Source organism: Neophocaena asiaeorientalis, unplaced genomic scaffold (genome assembly GCF_003031525.2).
Source record: "Neophocaena asiaeorientalis asiaeorientalis breed wild unplaced genomic scaffold, Neophocaena_asiaeorientalis_V1.1 scaffold14, whole genome shotgun sequence".
NCBI lineage: Eukaryota > Metazoa > Chordata > Mammalia > Artiodactyla > Phocoenidae > Neophocaena > Neophocaena asiaeorientalis.
In genome coordinates, this window is record NW_020175192.1 from 141716 (window position 1) to 169061 (window position 27346).

General features: G+C 42.1%; 1 protein-coding gene across 2 annotated transcripts in view; it reads right to left on the bottom strand.

The window, feature by feature from the left end:
• The window catches only part of PSD3 (pleckstrin and Sec7 domain containing 3), a 557682-nt gene that overhangs the window by 13120 nt on the left and 517216 nt on the right, over positions 1 to 27346 (bottom strand). For both annotated transcript variants that reach the window (XM_024765145.1, XM_024765144.1), the window contains exons 14-15: positions 26958 to 27102; positions 11783 to 11926 (exon numbers count right to left, since the gene is read on the bottom strand). In XM_024765145.1, the coding sequence (XP_024620913.1) occupies positions 11783 to 11926; positions 26958 to 27102 (289 nt within the window). The remainder of the gene's footprint in view (positions 1 to 11782; positions 11927 to 26957; positions 27103 to 27346) is intronic.

Genomic DNA, 27346 nt, shown 5'->3' on the forward strand with positions numbered 1-27346 from the left:
GACTTACATGTAATGCACCAGGATCACATTTACCCTTGGGTAAATACTTCAACACTCACCTAAGATTCTAAGCTCTGTGGGTCAGAGTAGCAGCCTCATCAATATTAACATGGGAAGGAAACTGCTGCTGACACTAAACAAGTAAATAATAACAATATGGAGGTTTTACACTTTTGCTCTGACAATAATGTTCATAACCAGATAGTAAAAAGGGAAGAAGAAACAGCAAAAAACCATGAATGTTTTAATTAACATAATTCATGCCACAAAGTAACCACTGTGCAAGCATGAACATAGCTCCTGATTGGGCACGTTAAAGATGAGATGGGCTGCAGAACGCAAGTCTGTGGGAAGCAATGTGACAGTGAAAAGAGCAGTCTTGGGGGCAGGTGGCCACTAACTATGGCATTGATTCACTTTCCTAAATCCTTGCTAGTTTTCATTACGTGGCCCTTCCAGGGTGTACTTTCATTAGGAAGGACAGAGGGAGCCTGAGAATGCGATGTGCTTTGGGGACAGTTACTGCCTTTGGTCACGTTATTAAAGGTCTTTTTTTTTTTTTAAATCATTTTCACAGTTGTTCGCTTTTTTAAAAATTTATTTATTTATTTTTGGCTGCGTTGGGTCTTTGTTGCTGTGCGTGGGCTTTCTCTAGTTGTGCCGAGTGGGGGCTACTCTTCGTTGTGGTGCGTGGGCTTCTCATTGCGGTGGCTCCTCCTGTTGCAGAGCATGGGCTCTAGGTGCACAGGCTTCAGTAGTTGTGGCACATAGGCTCAGTAGTTGTGGCTTGCAGGCTCTAGAGCACAGGCTCAGTAGCTGTAGTGCACGGGCTTAGTTGCTCCGTGGCATGTGGGATCTTCCCGGACCAGGGCTCAAACCCGTGTCCCTTGCATTGGCAGGCGGATTCTTAACCACTGTGCCACCAGGGAAGCCCCGTTATTAAAGGTTTTGTCGTAGTCTCTGTGGATTCATTCTCAGATCAATTCTTAAAAATTTCAGAGCTGTATGCTCAGCTTCCTTGCTCAGAGATTCTCCAACAGTATGAATAGATTCATAGCAGTATAACTGTGTGAGCTGATCCCACTATCAGAAAATTGAGATGGGATTTTACCAAATCCAAGCTCAGTGGCTACTCTCTGCAGAGAGGAATCTGAACACTGCTTTTGTGGCTTTGTCCATTCAGCAAGCTCTCTCCCTTAATTTCCTTCGTAAGATTTGCGCTTTCCATAAAACCTTCTGTGACCACTGAGAGCCAAAGACAATTCAAATGCTTAATGGCTTCTTTTTCTCCTAAAATCAAGTTGTTTATTCACTCTGTACCCTCCTTACTACATTGTTTTGCAAAGTTAATTTATTAAGTTGGTCTTTAATCACCTGTAAGAATACTTCTCAAACATGTAGGAAAAATATCCCTTTCACTAGCAGCAATGCTTACTAGAGAGGAACAAAACAATACAGTATCCAAGGCCAAGTAAGCTGTGGCTTAGGTTGAATGTTAAGTGCTAAAAAAAAAAAGTCCTGAGTATTGTTATTATTTGAAAAGAAGTTTAATCACATCCACATCTGATGGAGCAGTTTCTTTTTTTTGAGTATGAGTTCTGCATACCATTTTTCATTTCATTTAATATAACACTATCTCCTTTTGACCTCTGATACATGAATACAATAGTAACAGCCTAAATGAAAAGAAAACTGCCAACGGCAATTCTAACTTAGCGCTGCCATTTGCCTTCAGACCTCACTGCACCAGCAATCAAGTCCTGAATACATTTCCTCCCGACATTTCCCCTTCTCAGGCAGGAAGGGTAAAAGGCCAGCTTAAAATGAAAGGAGAAGAACACCAATAATGTCATGTACATAGCAAAACACTTTTTACTCCTAGATCTCTACATTGGAAAACAAAGAAACAAACCAAAACAATTAAAACAAGCCAACAAAACAAGGAGCTCTGGAAGAAACTGCTCATCTCCACTCTGCATTCTATAGGACGATGCAGAATTGACTTGCAGACTTTCTCCTTGCCCGGCTGGCTCACCCTCCGCTACCTGCTAACTTAAGAAAGCAATACATTAAAAACAGAGCTTTCTATAAGTTCTTATCTGAAAGCTATGCTAGGACTTACATTTTTAAAAGGAAATTTTAACGTCTTTTCCCTATGCCATTCCCCTATCAGGCTTCTGCATGTAATGGTAACCCACTACCAAAATATAGCAAATACACACATTTTTAGGTTGTATAGTTTGTATTCGTGGCTTTCTGGGAAAACCTGAGGCAGTGTGAATTCTATTGTTTTATTTCAGTCTACCTTTTGGCTCGACTGCTCTCTAAATGAACTTTGTGACTTCAATTAAAAACAAAACTAAAATAAAAAGCTTACTCATAATAATAATGTAAGCAGAAGAGGTCAAAAAACTCTAGTACGGACAAAAAGCACTGGGTCTGCAGAAAGCATTTTGAACGTGTCTTTGTCTCCATCCTGTGGTCCTGGTCTGATGCTCCTAAGGCGTCTGGTCTCTGCCCCCAGAGCTCCCACAGGCCCTTCAGGGAGCAGCGAGGGCTCAATGGCCACCCCTGTCGTGCTTGTCCCTCCCAGGGCCCCTAGCTGCCAGGCCCAGGCAGGCAGATCCCCTGCAGTGCTTTTCCCTTTGCAACACCTTTGTGGAGAAGAACAGGACTTCGGTGTCAAGGAGAGCTTTCCCAATTCTGAGAGCTAATTTTTAAAACGCTGCTGCCTTTCTCACTCTTCACACTTTGTTTCTCCAGCTCTCGAAACCCTTTCTATAAACCCAGTCTGTATTAGTACCCAGATTTTTTTTCTCTTCTTAGAAATTAAATGCGAAATTCTCAATTTAAAAGTCCACAAAGCTCACTTAGAAAACAGAACACAGTTTGTTTTCTAGGTGGAAAACTCAAGAATTGTCCAGTTCCCACCTAGCCATGGGTCAGTCCTGCAGACCTGCCATGCACCAGGCTCCTGGCTCTGGGGGCCCTGCCCAGCGTGGCCTTGCATGAGGGTTTTGACAATAGCTGAGTGTAAAATTAACTGGAAAAAGAAAATTAACTCTGGATCAATGGGATTAAAAAGTTTAATGGAAAAAAAATTGTCCTTTGAAACACAGAGATGTGAAGTCAAGTTTCTACATACCCAAGATAAGTAATCTGAGCTAGAGAAATACTACTTATCTGGATAAGAGGCTAAATTTAACTCCTATGGGATAAAAGTTTGTCTCTCACTAAGTTTTTCCTTAGGGAACTCACATCTAAAACAAAATTTTAGTTTGTTATGACAACATTCTTATACAGGCCACACTCTTTTTTTTTTTTCCGGTACGCGGGCCTCTCACTGTCGTGGCCTCTCCCGTTGCGGACCACAGGCTCTGGACGCACAGTCTCAGCAGCCATGGCTCATGGGCCTAGACGCTCCGCAGCATGTGGGATCTTCCCGGACTGGGGCACGAACCCATGTTCCCTGCATCGGCAGGCAGACTCTCAACCACTGTGCCACCAGGGAAACACCTACAGGCCACACTCTTAATCCTTGGTTTATATTTAGTTTGTGCTTCTGGCTGTACTGGGATTCCCTAAAGTCGCACACACTTTCTCTCAGAAATACGCTCTCGGGATTCTTTGTGGCGTCTGGCCTGTCACGTGCACAGGTCCCAAAACGCCAACGCCTGTCATAAGGGGACAGGTCAGTCTTTCTAGGAAATTTTTAAAGTAGGATTTGAGGAAGCTTTGAAGGTAAACTACCTTCCCCACTGACTTCCCAGGACACTTCATACCTAAGATATATTGATTGATTTTGAGCTCAAAGCAGTTTTGCACCTTCTGCAGGCCCAGTTCAAATATCTCTCTTCCATCTCACCAGGTCTGTGTCCAATTCTGAGCCTGTCTTGGTAAAGTATCTTTGACCCGTGGAGTCAGAACACTGAGCGACCAGGCCTCAGCAAGTCCCTCGCCCCCTCCAGTCTCAGGCTCCACAAGTGGCAGAATGAGGGGCAGCTATAAACTTCCCAGGACTCTCTAAGGAGGGAAGCGTGACACATGGATGAAGACGCAGTGCTGGTCCAGGGAGGGGAAGGCACATGGGAAACCAGCTGTGGTTGACTCTGTCCACAAACTGGCCAAAGGCCAGACCCGGTCAGGCAGGAAACCTCCGGTTGAGGTGAGAGGCCCGGACGTGTCCCTCGTGCACATGAGCCACACCTCCAGGAGCTGTCCAGGCAGACAGGTGCTCCTGCAAGAAGTCCATGACCGGGGGACCTGCTTCCAGCCTTCCAGTGAGGGCTGTACTGAGAAGGCTAGTACAAACATAGGATTTTTGCATATGAGTAATTCTGAACTAGATACACCTAAAGAACCGCAGTAGCCTGCTCCAACAAGCCTCTGCATCTCAGAGGAGGGGCTCAAGCACACAAGTTTTTAAAACTCTTACATCAAAAGCATACAGATTCTTATGGAAAGTAGTAGGAAGAAACCTAAAGTAGTTAGGCAGAGATAAAGTATTCTGGGTAAAAAGAAAAAAACAGAGTTAGCACAGGAAAGGGCGGACAGTACCAGCAGTCTGCAAAAAAACGGATGGGAGGGTCACTTACCAAAAGGTCCAAGGGAATTGCGAAGGAGGCCGCTCACACTATTTGCATGAGAATAGCTTTGTGGGGAGACTGAAGGGGCACTGCCTTCTCACAAGTCACTGTGGTGACAGCACTCACACCAGGTGGGCCTCTTCTTTACTGAATCCCCACCCAGAAGTAACAATCAAAACAGTAAACAACAGGCACAGCACAGGCAGCTAGACAGAAGCGACACCGTCCACAAACTACTGTAGAGTCCTACGGTGCACAACAGCTGCACATCTTCCATTATGCGTGAAACCTGCACCCCACTTGTGACCAGGCCTCCCAGTCCCAGCTGGCTTTTAGGGGGACTGAGCAGCACAGGAGCCACTGCCTCAGGCGGTTCCTGAGCACGTGCAATGTGGCCACCTTACACCGAGATGTGCCCTAAGTGTAAAGGTATACTAAAGTTTGAAGACTTAGGAAGAAAAGAGCATCAAATATCTTAATATTTTATAGTGATTACATGTAGAAAGGATAACATTTTGGACATATTGTGTTAAGTTGAAAAATCTTATTACAATTAATTCTACCAGTTTCCTTTTATTTTTAAGTGTAGCTACTAGAAAATTTAAAATTATATATGTGGTTTGCACTATATCTCTATTGGACAGAGCTGGTCCAGATCCCCTGATATCCCCAAATTGAACTATTCTTGTTTTACGTTTAAGAACACTCTTAGGGATCATCATGAGAGTGAGTTAATCTAATAAACTATTTGCTGTTAGTATGTATCTCGCATCAAAAATAAAGAGTTGGAGGCGACCTTATAGGTTAGTTCACCCAATCCCATCTCATCTCCACAGCCAGAAACTGAGGTCCAGAGAGGAAAACTAGTACCAAACACATCAAGGATGAGACTAAAGTGGCCTCCTAACTTCCAGTCCATCCCTTTTCCTAATTTTACTATTTTATAATTGCAAGTATTTTCCCTTTTCTGGCAGACAGTACATTCACCCAAAGCAGTGACCCTCCTCAGAGCAGACATTTCAGGTGTAAGGAGGGATTTAGGGACAGAGTCACTGTGGGTCCTGTGACTGGCTGTTTGTTCTGCTTCTCAATCATCTGTTTAAAATGTGATTCAAAGGATCCTGCTGCTAAGCTTCTCCTCCCTTCAGAAGCGTGCATCATCTTTTACAGATGAAAATCCAGCGCTCTGCAGACCTCGCTCGTTGTGTCATACAAAATGCAACTCCAAACGGCAATCAAGACTCCTGTCTCTGTAGTTAACTGGACTTGTATGCCTGGGCAGATGCTGAACCTGGGTCTCTAGACTCTAACACTTAGTCTTCTATTAGAAAAAGAAAATTCCTAAACTTCCCCAAGAATTCTATTAACCTGCCACATCTTAGCTTCTCAGATCCAGACCAGGGATCACCTCTGTGATGTTTTCTATAAAGGAGACAGTGCTGGATTCCAGGCTAGACCCTGTTACTGAGACTGAGACTCTTCTTCAAGTGAGACTGAGACTCTCCTTCAACTGAGACTCTCCCTTCGCTAGGGAGAAAGATGGTGATCACAGCTATCTCTGTACTTTTACAAACAAGGCGACTCACAAATTAACAGCTAGATTGTCTTGTTTCAGAGATGGATTAGCCTTGTGGCGGCTGGCAGTGCACTGAAATATGCCCTTGCGCTTCTCCTGTGAGAGAAAAAGTGGACCGTCACATGAAAATTATTTATCTGATGTTGACAAAGACTGAGCAATCTGAGGGGGCAGGGCTAAGATCACAAGCAGAGAATCTGTTCAAAAAGAAATACATCAAACCACCACCTACCCACCGTGCAGCAAATAGCCCAACGATAAAACTGAGGGCTTACACCCAGAAATTCATATTACGTGCGCTCCTTGATATGAGATGCTTTGAATTTCCTGAACGGCACTGTATGGAATGTGCTCTTATTTCAAATACATCAATTTCAGAAGGAATCGCGCCATTTTACATGCCACCAAAAATTAGAAATTCAGAAAAAGATGCATCACGCCTCAAGGATGCCCTAGATTTCCTAGATTTAAAATATTCCGTCCCAAGAGATTTACATGTCTTACTAGAATGGACATTTGTTGTTTCTAAAATTGAGCTTCCAGCCATGTGGTTCGTGTGGGCCCTGCCTGCCTTAAGCCATAAGCATGTGCTACTCCAGGTCGAAATTCAGGAGTGGGCACGTGGCTGATTTCTAGCCCATTCAGCCAACGGGACTTATTCTGCATCTGGGTAGAGCCATCAGGGACGTGGACTTCTTTTCCTGCTGGATTGGAACCTGAGAACACATGTACCTGGAAGTATCCATTTTCTCACCACAAAGAGACAGTTGATTCCAAAGCCCATGTTCAAAGATCTAAGACACAAAGCATATCCAACTGTCTGCAGCCTCTGTACAGGGATGGCAAACTGAACCGCCCCCAGGGGCCAGGCCAGCAACACAAATGTGGATGCCTGCTAGGCTTGATATACTAAGGGGTGGTGGGGAGGGCCCTGTAGGTCTTCCCTAAATGCATTCAAATCTCAGTGAAAACAAATCCAGCACTGCGATGGCCAAAGAAAACATTCTGACCTTAGGTCTGCTGGCCCATGAAATGCACTGGTCTGGTGCTGCCCGCCAGGTTTGCCCTGGCTCTGCAGTGAACCCGGGAGCCTCTGTTAGCCTGCCCTCAGGAATCCCTCCCTCCTGTAAGCAAACCTCTTACAGCCCAGTCACGCTTCTCACAGATTTGGGTTGCTATGGTCTCCCTTTCCCTACTCAGGTCTAAGAATTAATAACTTATGCCACTGAAAACATCTTAAATGTCACATGAAAAACATCCTGGATCAAACAGTATCTTCACTTTAACTGCTAAAGAGACATAAAGACAAATTTCTGGGGCCAAGTACACTGCTAGCAAGGGCTGTTTCTTAAAGGGCCCAGGAGTATCGGGCACAGCCCAGCCTACTGTGCTTCGAGTGGCTGGAGCTTTGTAAGTTTTTATATGTGACACAAACCACCCACCTGTCCCACATCCTGATAAATTTCCTAATGTACTAGGAAGATGGAGATCAGTTAAACATTTTTAAGTGAAAAGGGAACTGAATAAAGTAGAAATAAGTTATAAGGAAGTGAGGCCATTTCTGATATTTATTTTTTGAAACTGGGAAATGATGGCGAGTTTCTTACACAGACTTATGATGCCTAACAACCCTTTCAAAACTGAGATCAGACTCCACACGAACTCTTCTAAACAAGTAACAGCCACAGCTTGGGGGAACCAATTCAATCAAAAACAAAGCAATGCCACCCCTCCCCACCCACTATGAATACACAATAAAGAGAGACAGGCATGAACTTGGTCAACTAACAGCCATTCTGAGGGGAGTTTGCTGCTTACAGTAATAGTGAATATCCTTACAGGCTAAGGCTGAGATTGATGGAAGTCTCCTTGTTCTCTGTAGACTTTTTATAGACTTCAAAAACAAACAAACAGGAGAATGGACTTGAGGACACGGAGTGGGGGAAGGGTAAGCTGGGACAAAATGAGAGAGTGCCATGGACATATATACACTACCAAATGTAAAATAGATAGCTAGTGGAAAGCAGCCGCATAGCACAGGGAGATCAGCTCGGTGCTTTGTGACCACCTAGAGGGGTGGGATAGGGAGGGTGAGAGGGAGGGAGATGCAAGAGGGAAGAGATATGGGGATATATGTATTACTGATTCACTTTGTTATAAAGCAGAAACTAACACACCATTGTAAAGCAATTAGACTCCAATAAAGATGTTAAAACAAACAAACAAAAATCAAACAAACAAAAAACAACCACTGAACCTTCTTATTTACCAGAGTTTCTAATCAGTTACTGTCAGTCAGGGTTTGGAGAATTTCTAAGTCGTAGAAAGAGCTGTGAATTTGGCGCACTACGAAGAACTGTTTGTACTGAAAGCAACTTGGAATATAAATAACTGAAACACATTAAGTTAGAAACAACCCCAGTGTTATTACCAACAGCTTAATATTCTAACAAAATAAAGGTGTTTTTCTTACCAAGATGTAAAAATTACAAGAACTGCTCTGAAACCACAGCGAGTCCCTTTACTACAGGAACAGGTGAGAGAAGAGGCTCCTGCCTGTGTTCTTCCCTGGTGACAAGGATGCAGATGGGATTCAAGCTCCCCTTCCTGTCACTGCCCATCTGAGGTCACAATGAACTGCAGACACTGCTGTCTGCTTATCACATTAGTTTTCAGGGGAGCTACTAAGCTTTCTCAGGGAACCACTTCCTCTGATGTTATCTTTTATACTCAATAACAAAATTCTATTTATTCACTCAACAAATATGTATCAAGCACTCAGTCCATATTCCAGAAGCTGGGATAGAGCAATGAACAAAGTACATGGGACGGTCAGTAACACTCAGACCTCCTGTTCAGGAAATAGAGCAGCCTGCTAGGGAAGGCTGTAAAAAGTCAAGCACTGAATTCTCTGCAGAGCCTCTCTAAGGCACACACACAAGACAAATTCTGGTGGCTGAAATAACAGCAAAGTGGACCCCGAAAGATATAGTACTTCAATTTTAAGTTAGTGAAAAATAATGATTCACTTAAGAAAAAAAGATTACAAAAAATTTTTGAGATAACCTCTATGAAGTGAGGTGCCTTTCTGGTGACACAGGTCAACACAGTTTGACAGGCAATCCAGCACGCCTGACATATTACCATATAAGAAGATTTTAATGAGCCAAAGTCCTTGAATGCAATCTTCAGGCTCCTTGATGTGACAATTTTTCTTTTTTTTTTTTTTTTTTGGCGGTACGCGGGCCTCTCACTGTTGTGGCCTCTCCCGTTGCGGAGCACAGGCTCCGGACGTGCAGGCTCAGCGGCCATGGCTCACGGGCCCAGCCGCTCCGCAGCATGTGGAATCCTCCCGGACCGGGGCACAAGCCCGTGTCCCCTGCATTGGCAGGTGGACTCTCAACCACTGCACCACCAGGGAAACCCTGATGTGATAATTTGATCAAAGCAAGACTCATCTCCACAGAGGTTGGTCTAAGTTCATGTCAGGAAATGAAAATGCCAGCTTTTGCTGGGTTACATTTTCAGAAAAGGGGCACCACAGTGGATGCAAAAGCAGGGAGTGCTTCTAGCAGTGGCATCCTTTCTATGGTCCTGCCACCGCCCCTGCCTCCTGGGAAGAGACTTGTAGCCTTTGAGCCAAGGGCTCAGGGCAAGGTGTTGAGAGCTGGCAGCAGGGGCCTGAGGTGCTGGGAAATTTAATTAGCACATGTGAAACTAAAAGGGCCTACAGCTGAAAGCCACTCCAGACGTGTGAAGAATTGTGATTGATTTTTGAGAACTCCCATCTCCCAAGAATGAACAAGTGTGGGGAGAGATGAGCTGCTTAGTTTCTTAAAAGGTATTTTTTCAAGTCTTTTGCTGGTAAGGCTTCCAAAGTTTTAGCTAATAAACTTTCTCCTTTAATAAAAGAAAGATCTTTCTTCATCTGCCCAGAGCAAGGACCTGCTTAACCATGAAGAAAACTAGTACACGGACCTGCAGGGGACCAAATGTTACATTTTGTAATAGAAATTTTATAACTCAGAAAAAGACTTTTAAAAGCTTCCATGAAATCCTGTGCAGCCCAAAAGCAAGCACAGAGCAGAGATTAGAAATGGACCTGAGGCCCCTGCACTCCAAGGGCTCACAGCCTTGGCGCGGAAGCCATAGATACAAAGACTTCCTGAAATCACCATAACGGGAGTCACCGTGCAGGACGGTAACCAGCAGATTTAGAGCAGGCTTTTCGTAGGAGGGATTTGGGCTGCATCTTGGAAGATGAACAGCATTTTCAGAAATGAAATAAGGGGAAGAGCATTTGGGGCAGAATAAAGTAGATGAACAAAGGCATAAAAAGCGTGTTTGGAGAGAGGAGAGTGGGCAGAAATGTGACTGATATACATGGAGGTTGTGGTGGGAAGACCCGTGTTGTGGAAAGGCAGAAGGAACCCAAATCCTCTCAGACTAAGGATTGGACTTTATCTGAAGGTAAATTGTGGGGAAAATCAAGGGCAGCTGTCGAGCAGAAGCATGCCTTAGAAAACTAACTGACAGGAGCATGCAGGATGAACTGATGACAGGAAGCAGCCGCCAGGCTCAGGTGAGACATGAAAACCCAGCACTTGGGCAGAGAGGCATAAAAGCAACACCGGTGGCAAGCAAGGGACAGGAGGGACATCGCAGAGGCAGAGCACTGGGATCTGGCTCCTGATCAGATCCTGGGGGATGGCAGGGGTCAGGGCGAGGGTGCTCAGATGATGCTACATTTCAAGCCCAAGGAAGAAACATGATTGTAAGATGGGAAAGAAGGAGATGAATAAGTAGAATAGACTAGAGCTACAATGAAAAACAATAGTTAAAGATGGATTCAACACACTCAACAGAAAAAGACTGTAAATAATTTAAAGATAATTGTTCTTCATTTTGGACTACAGGCTATCAACTTAAAAAAAGAGATACTTTAAGTGTCTTAAAGTGGCAGCTGAAGGGGGAGAGTCAGAGGATCCTGCATAACCCTGATGCTAACTTGGGAGAAAATTTAGCCAAAGGTAATATTTACTATTTATACTGCTTTCAACTTGCTTTTAAATTTTCTGTCTTTCCAGAGTTTATGGATCCTCCCCATCCCTTTTAGTGACCACACTTGCTATAGTATATGGACGTGCACAACTAGCCTTCTTGTGAAGGGCAGTGAGTGGTAAGAGGAAAGATGCATCTGTTGCCTAGCAGCAGGAAAAGGCATCATGTCGCCCTGCAGCTCATTTCCTCTGCGGTACTTTTTCTGACTAAGACTGTGTTGGAAGAGGTGCAGAAACAGAGAAAGCAGCTGCCCACCCTGGCATGTCCATCTACTTGTTGTTTTTTTGTCTTGCAGCCAGCACCTGCTATTCCGACAGGCAGGCTATTTGCTTTTAAGTGCATAAACTGCCAATTATTCCTTGATGCTTGTTTGACGCTTAAACAGAACCATGAACATGAGGGGCCACCATGACCTAGACCCTGCACAGAGCTCCCCAGGGAGAGGCAGGGTCAAGGTACATTGCCCACAGTTACAGTAAGTATAAAAAAAACCTGCCTCATGGAAAAAATCATAAAGTAGCTCAGGTACAGGCAATTATTACATTTAGGTTCAACACACCTCAAACTCCAGATAGTGATCTTTGAGTTTGTACTCATCCACCTCCTTGGCTTTAACCTTCTTGTCAGGTGGGTAGGAGCGGTGCTCGGCTAGCTCTGTGGTGATCTGCCTCAGCTTGCTCTCGTGAGATTTCAGCTGTTCCTCCTGCAGGAAAGTATTAAGCCATTTAGCATCCAGAAAAATCAATAAACAACTGTAGCACACTTTAAAAAATCCCGTATGATGAATGACGTTAATTCATCAAAACAGTCCAACATGCCTCTGCTGCCACATCTTACCAACTTTCTCAGGCCAGGGTCCACGTGTACCTTCGAAAAGCAGCAAGGCCAAGGCCAGCCCCCCTAACCAGGCCCCTGGTCACAAAACCAAATGCTTTCATAGCCCTGTGTCAGGAGTAACTGCCACAGAGTTGAGACCAGGCCTCCTGAGAGATACCCAAGCAGGCAAGTCACCGGCTGCAGAGTCAAGCACCCATCCCGAGGGCTGCACAATTTGGCTTCTCCCTTTCACGTCCTCAGCAGTGCTGTCCTGTCTGTCACTACAGATGAAGACCTACCTGCATTTTTTTTTTTTTCATTTTTGAGACAAGCAATGCCATCAAGAAATAATTATTCTGAAAGCTGCTATTCTAAAAAATGTAGTGACCTATGCTTTTCCCTCCAAAATAGTAGAGGTTCTGACTTCCCTCAACCTCAAATTTTACTGAAGGATATTTAAGTTGTTTTCAGGTTTCTCTGGGCTGCTATAAATGATGCTACATTCTTATGCATGTTACCTAGTAAATATGAGCAAGAATTTCCCTATAGCATACAGGCACATCTCGTTTCATCACACTTAGCAGATAATGTGTTTTTTACAAACTGAAGGTCTGTGGAAACCCTGTGTCAAGCAAGTCTATCGATGCCATTTTTCTAACATTTGCTCACTTTGTGTCTTTGTGCCACATTTGGTAATTCTCAAAATATTTCAAACTTGTTCATTATGATTATATTTGTTATGGTGGTCTATGGTCAGTGATCTTTGATGTTACTACTACAACTCACTGAAGGCTCACATGATGGTTAGCATTTTTTAGCAATAAAGCATTTCTTCACTAACGTATATAGTTTTTCTAGACAGAATGCTATTGCACACTTAGTAGACTGGGGTACAGTGTAAACATAACTTTTATATGCACTCAGAAACCAAAAAAATCTGTGTGACTTGCTTTATTGAGATATTGACTTCATTGCAGTGGTCTGAAACTGAACCCACAATGTCTCTGAAGTCTGCCTGTGATCATCAAGAACTGAAATTTCTGGATTTTAGAAAATGTATATCTTTAAAATGACACTAAACTGTTTTCCAAAGTGTTTCCACCAGTTTACATTTCCACAATAGGCTTGAAACTTCCCATTTTTCTACATCCTTGCCAAAATTTGATCTCACACTTACAAATTTTTGCTAATTTTATGGGTATAAAATGATTTGAATTTACATCTTCCTGATTACAAGTGAGGATGAACACCTTTTCGTATGTTTACTGGAATTCCTCTTCTGTGAACTGGCTGCTGAAACACTGGACCCATTTTTCTGTTGAGTCCAGATCTGTAAGTACAATGACTCACAGTTTATAGTTTATAGTGTACAGTTTATTCACAGTCAAATAAATGTCTAAATTCAATGTGCAGTGCTTTACTCCAGCTTCATCATCTTCATGAAGCAAGAATCAAGGAGATAATCTCAAAATAGAAGCATTTTAAAATCATGCCTCTTAAATCTGTCTATTTTCACCACTGAAATAAAAATTCCAAGTGGTTCTTACGGCCATAAATGGATACAGGCCACGCAAATTATTTCAATGCTAGAATCCCACCATACAGGAGACGCACAGACTTTCCTAACAAAAGTGGATGTAAAAACGGAGAAGGAGGAAGGCAGGAACCACAAGACGCAGCATGTTCTTAGGCTCACGCAATTAAATCTGTAATATCCACCATGAAGAAAGACCAATCAGGAAGCTTGCTGTTCTCCTCCCTTTTGTCTTTGCCCTTAGAATCCATTAGGGAAGCGTGCAGACCATTCTCATGGGACAACGCTAACAAAGGGGATTTCACAGAAGGTAGAGAAATACACCTGACAAAGTTCAAAGAAAAGGAACAGAGATAGCAAATGGCATGTACTCGTTTAAACTGTTTTAAATTAGGAAGTCACAGCTTAAGTAGTGGCATTAAAGTAATAGATGCAAGAAAAACTACTGTTATATGTCAAGTGATGTACATTGGTAGTACCTGTGATAGCACATACAATGAAATTTTATCCAAAAGGCAAGTTTCAGATGATGTCACTTAATATTTAATTTTTTTCCTACTTATATAATATTTTGACTTTGAAGAAAATTTCATATTTTCCTTTAAAATACCAAACTCTAGAGGAGACCTTCAAGATGGAGGAGGAGTAAGACATGGAGATCACCTTCCTCCCCACAAATACATCAGAAATACATCTATATGTGGAACAACTCCTACAGAACACCTACTGAACGCTGGCAGAAGACCTCAGGCTTCCCAAAAGCTGTGTGGTTGACAGGGTCTTGGTGCTCCAGCGGGGTGTCAGGCCTGTACCTCTGACGAGGGAGAGCCGAGTTCAGGATATTGGTCTATTAGAGACCTCCTGGCTCCACATAATAACAAACGGTGAAAGCTCTCCCAGAGATCTCCATCTCAACACTAAGACCCAGCTGCACTCAACGACCAGCAAGCTCCAGTGCTGGACATCCTATGCCAAACAACTAGCAAAACAGGAACACAACCCCACCCACTAGCAGAGAGGCTGCCTAAAATCACAATAAGGTCACAGATACCCCAAAACACACCACCAGATGGGGTCCTGCCCACAGAAAGACAAGAAGCAGCCTCATCCACCAGAACACAGGCACCAGTCCCCTCCACCCACTGAACCAACCTTACCCACTGGGGGCAGACACCAAAAACAATGGGAACTACAAACCTGCAGATGGCGAAAAGGAGACCCCAAACACAGTAACTTAAGAAAATTGAGAAGACAGAAAACACAGAGCAGATGAAGGAGCAAGGAAAAAACCCACCAGTCCAAACTACTGAAGAGGAAATAGGCAGTCTACCTCAAAAAGAATTCAGAGTAATGACAGTAAAGATGATCCAAAATCTTGGAAATAGAATGGAGAAAATACAAGAAATGTTTAACAAGGACCTAGAGGAACTAAAGAGCAAAAAACCAACGATGAACAGCACAATAAATGAATTTAAAAATTCTCTAGAAGCAATCAACAGAATAACTGAGGTAGAAGAATGGATAAGTGACCTGGAAGATAAAATAGTGGAAATAACTACCACAGAGAAGAATAAAGAAAAAAGAATTAAAAGAATTGAGGACAGTCTTAGAGACCTCTGGGACAAGATTAAATGCACCAACATTTGAATTATAGCGGTCACAGAGGAAGAATAGAAAAAGAAAGGGACTGAGTACATATTTGAACAGATTATAGTTGAAAACTTCCCTAATATGGGAAAGGAAATAGTCAATCAAGTCCAGGAAGCTCAGAGAGTCCCATACAGGACAAATCCAAGGAGAAACATGCCAAGACACATATTAGTCAAACTATCAAAAATTAAATACAAAGAAAAAATATTAAAAGCAGCAAGGGAAAAACAACAAATAACACACAAGGGAATCCTCATAAGGTTAACAGCTGATCTTTCAGTAGAAACTCTGCAAGCCAGAAGGGGGTGGCAGGACATATTTAAAGTGATGAAAGGGAAAAACCTACTACCAAGATTACTCTATCCAGCAAGTATCTCCTTCAGATTTGACAGAGAAATCAAAACCTTTACAGACAAGCAAAAGCTAAGAGAATTCAGCACCTCCAAACCAGCTTTACAACAAATGCCAAAGGAACTTTTCCAAGATCTACAATAACAAACCCAAAACAATTAAGAAGATGGTAATAGGAACATACATATCGAAAACTACCTTAAATGTAAATGGATTAAATGCTCCAACCAAAAGAAACAGACTGGCTGAATGGATACAAAAAAAGAGCAGCATATATGCTGCCTACAAGAGACCCACTTCAGACCTAGGGACACATACAGACTGAAAGTGAGGGGATGGAAAAAGATGTTCCATGCAAATGGAAATCAAAAGAAAGCTGGAGTAGCAATTCTCATATCAGACAAAATATACTTTAAAATAAAGACTATTACAAGAGACAAAGAAGGAGACTACATAATGATCAAGGGGTCAATCCAAGAAGATATAAAAATTGTAAATATTTATGCACCCAACATAGGAGCACCTCAGTACATAAGGCAAATGCTAACAGCCATAAAAGGGGAAATTGACAGTAACACAACAATAGTAGGGGACTTTAATACCCCGCTTTCATCAATGGACAGATCGTCCAAAATGAAAATAAATAAACACAAACTTTAAATGATACATTAAACAAGATGGACTTAATTGATATTTATAGGACATTGCATCCAAAAACAACAGAATACACTTTCTTCTAAGGTGCTCATGGCACATTTTCAAGGATAGATCATATCTTAGGTCACAAATCAAGCCTTGGTAAATTTAAGAAAATTGAAATCGTACCAAGTATCCTTCCAACCACAATGCTATGAGACCAGATATCAATTACAGAAAAAAAAATCTGTAAAAAATAAAAACACACGGAGGCTACAGAGTACATTACTAAATAACCAAGAGACCACTGAAGAAATCAAAGAGGAAATCAAAAAATACCTAGAAACAAATGACAATGAAAACATGATGACCCAAAACCTATGGGATGCAGCAAAGGCAGTTCTAAGAGGAAAGTGTATAGCAATACAATCCTACCTCAAGAAACAAGAAACATCTCAAATAAACAACCTAACCTTATACCTAAAGCAATTACAGGAAGAAGAACAAAAAAACCCCAGAGTTAGCAGAAGGAATAAAATCATAAAAATCTCATCAGAAATAAATGAAAAAGAAATGAAGGAAACGATAGCAAAGATGAATAAAACTAAAAGCTGGTTCTTTGAGAAGATAAACAAAATTGATAAACCGTTAGCCAGACTCATCAAGAAAAAAAGGGAGAAGACTCAAATCAATAGAATTAGAAATGAAAAAGGAGAAGTAACAACTGACACTGCAGAAATACAAAGGATCATGAGAGACTACTACAAGCAACTATGTGCCAATAAAATGGACAACCTGGGAGAAATGGACAAATTCTTAGAAAAGCACAACCTTCCAGGACTGAACAAGGAAGAAACAGAAAATATAAACAGATCAATCACAAGTACTGAAATTGAGACTGTGATTAAAAATATTGCAACAAACAAAAGCCCAGGATGAGAAGGCTTCACAGGTGAATTCTATCAAACATTTAGAGAAGAGCTAACACCTAACCTTCTCAAACTCTTCCAAAATATAGCAGAGAGAGGAACATTCCCAAACTCATTCTACGAGGCCACCATCACCCTGATACCAAAATCAGACTAAGATGTCACAAAGAAAGATAACTACAGGCCAATATCACTGATGAACATAGATGCAAAAATCCTTAACAAAATACTAGCAAACAGAATACAACAGCACATTAAAAGGATCATACACCATGATCAAGTGGGGTTTATCCCGGGAATGCAAAGGTCCTTCAATATACGCAAATCAGTCAATGTGATATACCACAGTAACAAACTGAAGGATAAAAACCATATGATCATCTCAATAGATGCAGAAAAAGCTTTCAACAAAATTCAACACCCAATTATGATAAAAACCCTCCAAAAAATAGGCACAGAGGGAACTTACCTCATTATAATAAAGGCCATATATGACAAACCCACAGCCAACATCGTTCTCAGTGGTGAAGAACTGAAACCATTTGCATTAAGATCAGGAACAAGACAAGGTTGCCCACTCTCACCACTCTTATTCAACAGTTTTGGAAGTTTTAGCCACAGCAATCAGAGAAGAAAAAGAAATGAAAGGAATCCAAATCGGAAAGGAAGACCTATCACTGTTTACAGATGACATCATATTATACATAGAGAATCCTAAAGATGCCACCAGAAAACTAGTAGAGCTAATCAATGAATTAGGTAAAGTAGCAGGATACAAAATTAATGCACAGAAATCTCTTGCATTTCTATACACTAATGATGAAAAATCTGAAAGAGAAATTAAGGAAACACTCCCATTTACCACTGCAACAAAAGAATAAAATACCTAGGAATAAACCTACCTAAGGAGACAAAAGACCTGTATACAGACAACTATAAGACACTGATGAAAGAAATTAAAGATGATACAAACAGATGGAGAGACATCCCAAGTTCGTGGAATGGAAGAATAAACATTGTGTAAATGACTATACTACCCAAAGCAATCTACGGTTTCCATGCAATGCCTGTCAAACTACCACTGGCATATTTCACAGAACTAGAACAAAAACTTTCACAATTTGTATGGAAACACAAAAGACCCTGAATAGCTAGTGCAATTTTGAGAAAGAAAAACAGAGCTGGAGGAATCAGGCTCCCTGACTTCAGACTATACTCCAAAGCTACAGTAATCAAGACAGTATGGTACTGGCACAAAAACAGTAATACAGATGTATGGAACAGGATAGAAAGCCCAGAGAGAAACCCACACACATACGGTCACCTTACTTTTGACAAAGGAGGCAAGAATATACAATGGAGAAAATACAGCCTCTTCAATAAGTGATGCTGGGAAAACTGGACAGCTACATGTAAAAGAATGAAATTAGAACACTCCCTAACACCATACACAAAAATAAACTCCAAATGGATTAAAGACCTAAATGTAAGGCCAGACACTTATAAAAGTCTTAGAGGAAAACATAGCCAGAACACTCTGTGACATAAATCACAGCAAGATCCTTTTTGACCCACCTCCTAGAGAAATGGAAATAATAACAAAAATAAACAAATGGGACCTAATTAAACTTAAAAGCATTTGCACAGCCAAGGAAACCATAAACAAGATGAAAAGACAACCCTCAGAATGGGAGAAAATATTTGCAAATGAAGCAACTGACAAAGGATTAGTCTCCAAAATTTACAAGCAGCTCATGCAGCTCAGTATCAAAAAAACAATCAACCCAATCCAAAAATGGGCAGAAGACCTAAATAGACATTTCTCCAAAGAAGATATACAGATTGCCAACAAACACATGAGAGGATGCTCAACATCGCTAATCATTAGAGAAATGCAAATCAAAACTACAATGAGGTATCACCTCACACCAGTCAGAAAAGATCAGCTGAGTGCTCTGTGATCACCTAGAAGGGTGGGATGGGGAGGGTGGGAGGGAGATGTAAGAGGGAGGAGATATGGGGATATATGTATACGTATAGCTGATTCACTTTGTTATAAAGCAGAAACTAACACACCATTGTAAAGTAATTATATTCCAGTAAAGATTTTCAAAAAAAATACCAAACTCTAATTTCATGAAGAAAGTATTTCTTAGCTGCTTTGGCAATGGGGACAGTGTTCAAGATCTCACAGTGAGTCCAGGGCTGAGACAGTGCAAGAGCCTTCCCTTCCGAAGCACAGCCCAATGGTTCAGCCACCAGCCAGGCACAGAAGTCAGCTCTCCATCCTTTTATACCAAGCATAAGACTTAAGGAGGGGAGGAAGGAAGAAGACCAGAGGGAGGGGGCAGAGGGTTGGGGGTGGGTGGGTAGAACACAGCTGTGCGCCCGCACTCTAACTGGACACGTACTAGGTTGACAGGTGCTGTGCTGGGTGCTTTTTCCCACTGTGGAATACAGAACCCCAGGAATTCTAAAGTGAAAGAGAACCTGGCCTTCGCCCCTCTAACCTCTTCCTCTTGGAGGCCATGGAGATCCAGAAAGGTCAAGTCCTTGCTTGAGGCCCCAGAGGCTTGAGGGCCCAGAGGGGCAGCAGCCCCATTCTCCCAACTCTGAGCCTCCAGACAACTGTATAAAATCCACAGGGCTGCTGAAAACACAAGCTTCAAAAGAGTCTGCTCCCTGCTGGATCAGTGCTGACCTGAGCCGTCAAGGCTCGTGGTAAACGCATTGGTCCTCAACTGCCTTCTCTCCCGTGGCTCTTAGACACCCGGTTTTAACAACGAGGTCCTTTCTGCAAACCCCACTCAAAGCCAGAGTTCCCCGGATTCACAGCCGATTCCTCTGCTGTGTGGACAGCACTTACAGGTCTACACCACATGCTCAGTACAGAACATACCCTGACCCCTGCGGGAATTTTGTCTCCTCTACTGTTTATAAGCTCTCTGGAGGCAGAGCAAGTTCATTTTCCCTTCTCTCAACTCATCCAGTGTCTAGCATGGTGTTGGGTGGGGGAGAGAACGAGAGGCACCGTTCTGCCTTGTAGACATGACCTGCCTAACATCAACTGACCCCTTCAGCTTCCATTAGCTGAGAGCCAAAACCAAGTCTGAGCTATTTTTGTAATGCCCACACACCTCACACAGTACCTGATATATGGGTCTCTCAGGAAACAGGAACTGACTTACTTTTTAAAAATGGAATAAATTGACTTACTTATTTAAAAAAAGGGAAGGTAAAGAGGGAGACCTCAGACTGTTTCCTTGTGCTGTTTTAAAGTAGACATGATTTAGAAGGTAATGGCATTTCTAGGAATCTGCTAGGCAATGAACAAGTCAAATTGCTAAATACTGCAGCTTCATCAAACCCAAGCCGCAGGAATTTAGACTAAAGAACACCTGCCTTCAAGTCAGCCCGAGGGGGGCTATGGCTGAAAGCACCATCAGAAAGATTTTGTTTTATCATTTCACGTTTAAGACAGTTTTAAAGACCTTAAGCAGTGTTTAGTGAGCTTCAGCATAATAACCTCATTGTTTTATTGAATATCTAGTATATGTTAACTATTTAATTCAACCCTCTAGTAAATGAATACGAAAGCTGTCTATTCTCAAAGTGTGGTCCAAGTTCATGCCAAGGAGTCTAGACTGCATCTTGTTGGCAATAGTGAGCCACTTAAGGTTAAGTGACATCAAAGCAATCATGTTTTAGCCAGAACTGTGTAGGATGGACTGAAGAGAAGCAAGATGAGAGGAAGGGAGATCTCCCGTGGTTTGAGGAAGGGTCTGCCAGAGTTTTCCAAGGCAGGGCATGCGCCCCAGGCAAGGTGATTCACTGGGAAGAATTTTAAAAATCAGCACTGAGATATAATTCACACTTGACCACACAAATCACCCATTTGAAATGTACAATTCAGAGTTTTTTAATATATTCACAGGGCTGTGCAACCATCACCACATTTAATTTTATGACATTTTAGATCCCCTAAAAGAGACCCTTTTGGAATAGAATCACACAACACGTTCCTTTTGTGACTGGCTTCTTTTACTTAGCAAGGTTTCCCAGGTTCATCTACACTGTAGGATGTATCAGTGCTTCAGTGTTTTATGGCTGAATAAAGTCCCGTTGTATGGATATATCACGTTTTATTCATCCATTTATCAGCTGATGGCCATTTCTACCTTTGGCCGTTTGAATAATGCTGCTGTGAACATTCATGTAAAAATTTTTATGGGAATGTATATTTTCATTCTCTTGTTATCAAAGTGGGGTGAAATTACTGGGTCACATGCTAACTCTATGTTTAATCATTTGATAAACCACTGAAGTGTTTTCCAAAGAAGCTGCTTCATTTTATATTCCTGTCAGCAATATATGAGAGTTCTAATTTCTCCATAACCTCACCAATATATTACTTTTCATAAAAATTTTAAAAAACTTATAGCCATCCTAATGGTATCTCATGGTTCTGGTTTGTATTCCCCTAATGACTAATGATGTTCAGCACTTTTTCATGTTATACTGGTAGTAAGACATGTAATATATTTTATTTAAAAAATACACATATTGAAGGATATCTGCTCAAATATTTAGTGTTGATAAGGTAAATGACCAAAAAATCAGGACACCAGTGATCTGAGTACAAGATAATAAGAGTCTGAATTAAGAGATGTGGGTAGGATATGAAAGATGTCTAGGAAGTAGAAGTGACAGGACTGAAAGTATGACATTGAGTGGGGTGGGAAGGGTGTGGTTCTGGCCAGGACACACTCTGAGAATGCCTTCATCCTCTGAAAGCTCTGCTCCTAACGTCTGCCTGTGGAGAGGGGCGTTGAGAGGGCGAGTCAGCCGGTTGACCCTGGAGCCGGACCTGGGCACCAGGAGGCTCCTCACCCAGCCCCCGACCTTGGAATGTGCATTCCGCTTGCCTTCCCCGTGCTAGGAGCTGCCCAAGGACGCGGCCTTGAGACAGTAAGGTGGTGTTGGGACCATCTGGACGGCCTACCTGACTGGAACCCACTTAAGGATGCTTATAAACTTTAAGATCCTGGAGGCGGGTGCAGAGACCCGCTGTGTCTCAGATGCCCAAGACAAGCCTCGCAAGTTCCCTTGCTTATTAAGCCTGCCACCTACCAGTCCGGAGTGGCTGCCTCTTTCTTCGGTCTCTCCTTGCCCTCCTCATATGGGGCCAGTTTGTGAACCAACATTGCCCCACTCACCTTGTCCTTAGCACTATTGCCATGTGGTCAAAGCACAGGATAGCACGAGGGTGAGAAGCAAACACAGAATCTCCTGTTTGCGACTGGGTTAATCACAAGGCTGGCCCTCAGTAGTTAGCATTTAGTGATCTTCCATTGAGTCAAACTTCTACAGAACAGTGGTTGGAATTCAAAGCAGAAAACAGGACAAGGTACCTGAGGAAATGACACTGTCATGAGGTACAGATCTCCAGAGAAGTAGTGAAACGGAGGCAGGTTTTGTCACAGGGCAGGGTCTCTGGTCTGCACTGCGTATAGCAGGACACCGGTGTGTCTCAGAAACACACATATTCCCCGGGACCCTGGCCCAGACCGGATCAATCGAGGCGGGGGGCCGGGGGATGAGAAACGTGCGCTTTAAATAAGTCCCCAGATAATTCTTATGCACATTAATGTCTGAAAATGACTACTTTGATGAGTAGAAAAGGAGGTCCAGTAGATCTTGAAGACAGCCAACCATGAAATCCTAAGTTTGGAGTGCTACACCAGAAGGAGAAACAAAACTTACATTTTCATACTAGTCTCTCTACCTGCGACAGAGGAAGAAAAATGTGCCCTGGCAACATGGTCATGAAAAACAACTAGAAGGCGGCAACTCTTCCCACACAGCAGAGTTGCTCAGAAAGAACCACGCTGCTCTGACAATAATCAATTCCAATAACGACGGCTAATATGGTTTGGAGAGAAGACAAGAATAAATTAAAGAAAAGCCTGCAAATGACAGGGTGGTGAACAGTGTGTCTTTAAAAGCACCAAACAATCTTCTAATTGAATGTTTAGTTTTTTCCTAACACTGTTTGACTTTTTTCCAGCAGGGCACTCACACTGTTATACATTATTTTGTAAACTGAAATTATCCAAGTGTTCTGGCATTTAGGGGAGTTGCAGCCAGGCTGTGGGCATGCGGAGAAAAGAAAGACGGCCAGGCTAGAGCAGTGGCTCCCAACAGTAGGGACTGGCCCCACAGGACATTTGGCAACGTCTGGAGACATTTCTGGTTGTCACAACTAGGGGGATGATACTGGCATCAAGTGCGTAGAGGCTGGGGATACTGCCCAACATCCTACAATCCACAACAAAGAACTACCCAGGCCAAAAGGTCAGCAGGGCCGAGACTGAGAATGCCCGGGCTAAAGGAGGAGGCCTCACCTTCAAGGCACTGGAGGCCCTGTGGGCACATCCAGACACACCTTCCAGGTTCACTGAAGGTGCACTGTGACTCCAGCCAAGACATGCCCCAAGAGTCTCCATCTGAAACGGACGGTACCCCAAACACCTGCACCAGGCTGTGTGCAAACCAACGCTCTCTCCCTCTTTCTAACCTGTTCTTTATCATGTGCTTGGTTCTACATATTCGTTTCTAATTGTCCTATTACTCTCAAAGGTAAAGCACATTTTTCATTTTTAGTAAACAAACACGACGACCTGGGCAAAAAATACAGAGCTAGTGATAGAAAGAATCTTAAAAACATTCTAGAAAACTTCCTCATCTTCCAGATGGAAAACTGAGGCCCACAAAGGCTCAGTGACTTACTTGTCTGGGAGGAAGTCATCGTATTCTTTTACAAAGAAATTAAATTCCCAAAAGGGTTTGGTCATCTTACGTGACACAAGAGGATGCTTCTTTCAGGTTACTACTTGCGTATTTAAAATCTTGAACCCATCATTTTGATCACATTACATATGCATTTTTTGCACCTCCATGTTCAAAATGAGGAAAAATATCAAAAAAGTTATGCATTCTATTTTTAATTCCAATGTAGGACATTTGTTTAAAATAAGAGATTCTGCCTTAATAAAGGTGGTATGGTCTTGTGGTAAAAATATACAAATAGATAAACACATTCATTTTCACGTATAAGTGACTTAACTAATGTACAGCCCATACATAAGTAGGATAGTAACACATTTTTCAAAGTAGAAAATAAACAGAAATGTAGGTTCTACAGTGAGGAAAGAACAAGGAAAAGCTCTCATGTTGCTCTATACTTATTAATGTTCCTCTTTAACTTCAGATCACCTTTCCCCCTGGATCTTTTATAGGAGTAGTTGTGAGAAAGACCAATTTATTGAAAGATAACGATTGGAAAATTCCTAGTGAAATTAATAGAATAAAACTCAACTTTTGAAAGTATTTTTTTGCCTCTAGTTATTCAATTGCTTTTCTCTCCTCTTACCTTATGTAATGTGGCTTACTATTTATGTCAAGTACCCAAAATTATAGTGGGGAAATGCATTTGCTTTAAGAGTTCGTATTTTAGTTGGGTAGATGGAGAGGTCTGCCAACATACTTTCTGGTCATCAATAAGAGGTAAAACCTTCCTTTTCTCTTAGAATATTTATTTTCCTTGAAAGTTAAATGCCATTCTGCCTTGTAAAGTGAGCTGACTCAGTCCTTTCTATTCTTAACAGCTTTTTCAGTAGTCAGTCTATGAACTAGACAGGAATAGCAATGCTTACGTGGGAGCATCCAAATCATGTTCATAATAATTATGAATTTACAGAAACAAAAGAATCTCTACTGAAACCATGCCTCCTCTGTTCTCAGCGCCAGCTTGTCTTTATGAACTCAGGCAGGACTCGCACACGTCCCCCCCTCCACATGCTCACTGCCTTCCATCCCCCTTAAGGATGACCAACGCGGCCGCTCCACCATCACTCCCGAAACTGCTCTCACTGTAGGACCCAGTCACCTCCTGCCACTTCACAGGAGATCTTTTGGTCCTATTTGTACCTGATCTTTCCCCCCTTCTCTTGGCATAACATTCTCCCTGGGTTTTTTCTTGACTAACTTAAAAACTATTGTTTCTCAAGTGTCTGTTTTGGTCTGCTTCTGAGCACTCATTGCAATATTTGGAGGTAGAAAGAGGAAAAGGACACAGGAAAGGACCCTGGGAAGATGCACCAGGAGGGAAAGCAGGAGACCATGGGGTACCAAAAGCCAGATCAGACACCACAGTCCTCAGTGTCCAAGCCCAGGTGACAGCCCTTATTCCTCACTTCAGGGAGCACTAAGGACCATCAACATGCCCCAAACCCTTCCACTTCTGCCCACCTCCTCTTTAACTTAGTTTTCCCCTGCATTATTGAAAGCGCCTTCCTGCTTTAGTAGTTTCCTCCTCTAGTACTTTCTTCCTATTGTAACAAGAATAATGTTTAAAGCACAGATTTGATCACATTAATTTCCTGCTTATACTATTATCCTAAGGATGCTGGGAACCAGTGAAGCATCCAAAATCCTACACCTGACAAACAAGACTTTTCATCATTTGGCATTTGCTTACCTCCACAGAGGAACGTTTCTTGCCTTTTCACAACACTCTGTACTCAAGTCACATCTGATAACTTATGTTACCTCCTACATCCCAGTGCTTTCTCCTCTAGGCCTTTCGGACCCTCTGCTGGATCATTCTCTTTCCCACAGCACACCTACCTGCTGCTCATCCTGTGAGCTTCATATTAGCTAGCACACTTCCTCCTTCCTCCAAGGCCAGGCCCTAACTTGCACCCCAACAGTACTCTGGACTTATCCTTCATGTACCTCTAATCAAACTGCGTTACAATTACTTGCTTGTTTATATTTGCCAATTCGATCCCAGAGACCGCCTGGGTTTCACTTGCCTTCCTATTTCCAGTGCCAAAAATAGTCTCTGAGGTACAACAGGCACATGATACATATTTATTAATAAATGTTCCATTCATGATGTCAGATGTGTAGAGGAGCTAGTTAATATCAAGACTTGGTTGATTAAAGCCAGGTGAAACTATTTCTATTATTGCACCAATAAGAAATTCACAAAGACATCAAAGTAGCTTCCAAAATCCTTAACTAATCAGTGGCAATAGAGGCACTGCAGACAGGTTTAAAATTGGCAAACGTGGCTTGTATGCAATATCTTAGAACAGAGTTTTAAGTAAGAAAGGAACACAATAAAATGTGGCCTTTAGAGAGGTCACTCCTACAAAAGGAGAGCAGCTCATGTTAATACATCTGAAGAGAGTTCTAGCATGCTTTGTCTGGATTAGCTGGGAAAATCACCAGGGTTCACTTAGATCCTCCCTGAGAGGTAGGGAAGGCTCTGCCCCACTGCACTGTGAATAGTGGATCCCTGGGAATATTTTTGTATACTCAGCATCAGATACAGTCTGGGATATGGGAAAAGCTCAATAAAATAAAAAGTTGAATGAATGAATGAATAAAAAGCTTGTTTCCAAGCCATGATGTCTAACATTAGCCAGTTATTTAAAAAATATGCACTGTTAGTAAAAACAAAAATCAAAATTAAAAAATGAGGCTGGAATGACTAAGTAGTAAACTAATATGAATTTTAGAAACTAATTCAAAGTATGTGTCCTACCAACCTTGACTCAATTGTGTCAGCTTCTCACATGAAGTGTAAAAGCCAGCACACTGCATTTTGCCCCACTTGTACAACACTGTCCTCCAGGGCAAGGTCTCATCACTGCCCCCAAAATATGGAGTATTATTCACATACAAATATTAAGAAGATTATTTTACAAAGTGCTTTTTTCCAAGGTCAAAGCACGATCAAAATGACTAACCTGAGACAATTTTGTAGTGGTGGCAGGCAGAAGTGGACGACTAAACTTCTTCTGAGATCCGATGGCTGCTGGAAATGGTGGTGCAGAAAATACAGCTGCAACACAATTAATTTTGTTTATCCACCCTTGCATTTCCTCTGGACTCCTATGAGAAACAGATATATTTACGTTAGGGTATTTCTGTATCTAAGTGCATCACATCTTGCCCATTTCTCATTACTGATCTAAAATGGCATATAAAATCATTTATTCTTCTTGGTACAAATAATCCCTGACAAAACTTCATTGGAGACTAACATTTTCAAAAACAATCACCATGGTAATAAAAGGCCCTGGAACCTAGGATCATCATAGTGTAAGGCTATGATTTTCCCCCAAGGGTACAGAAG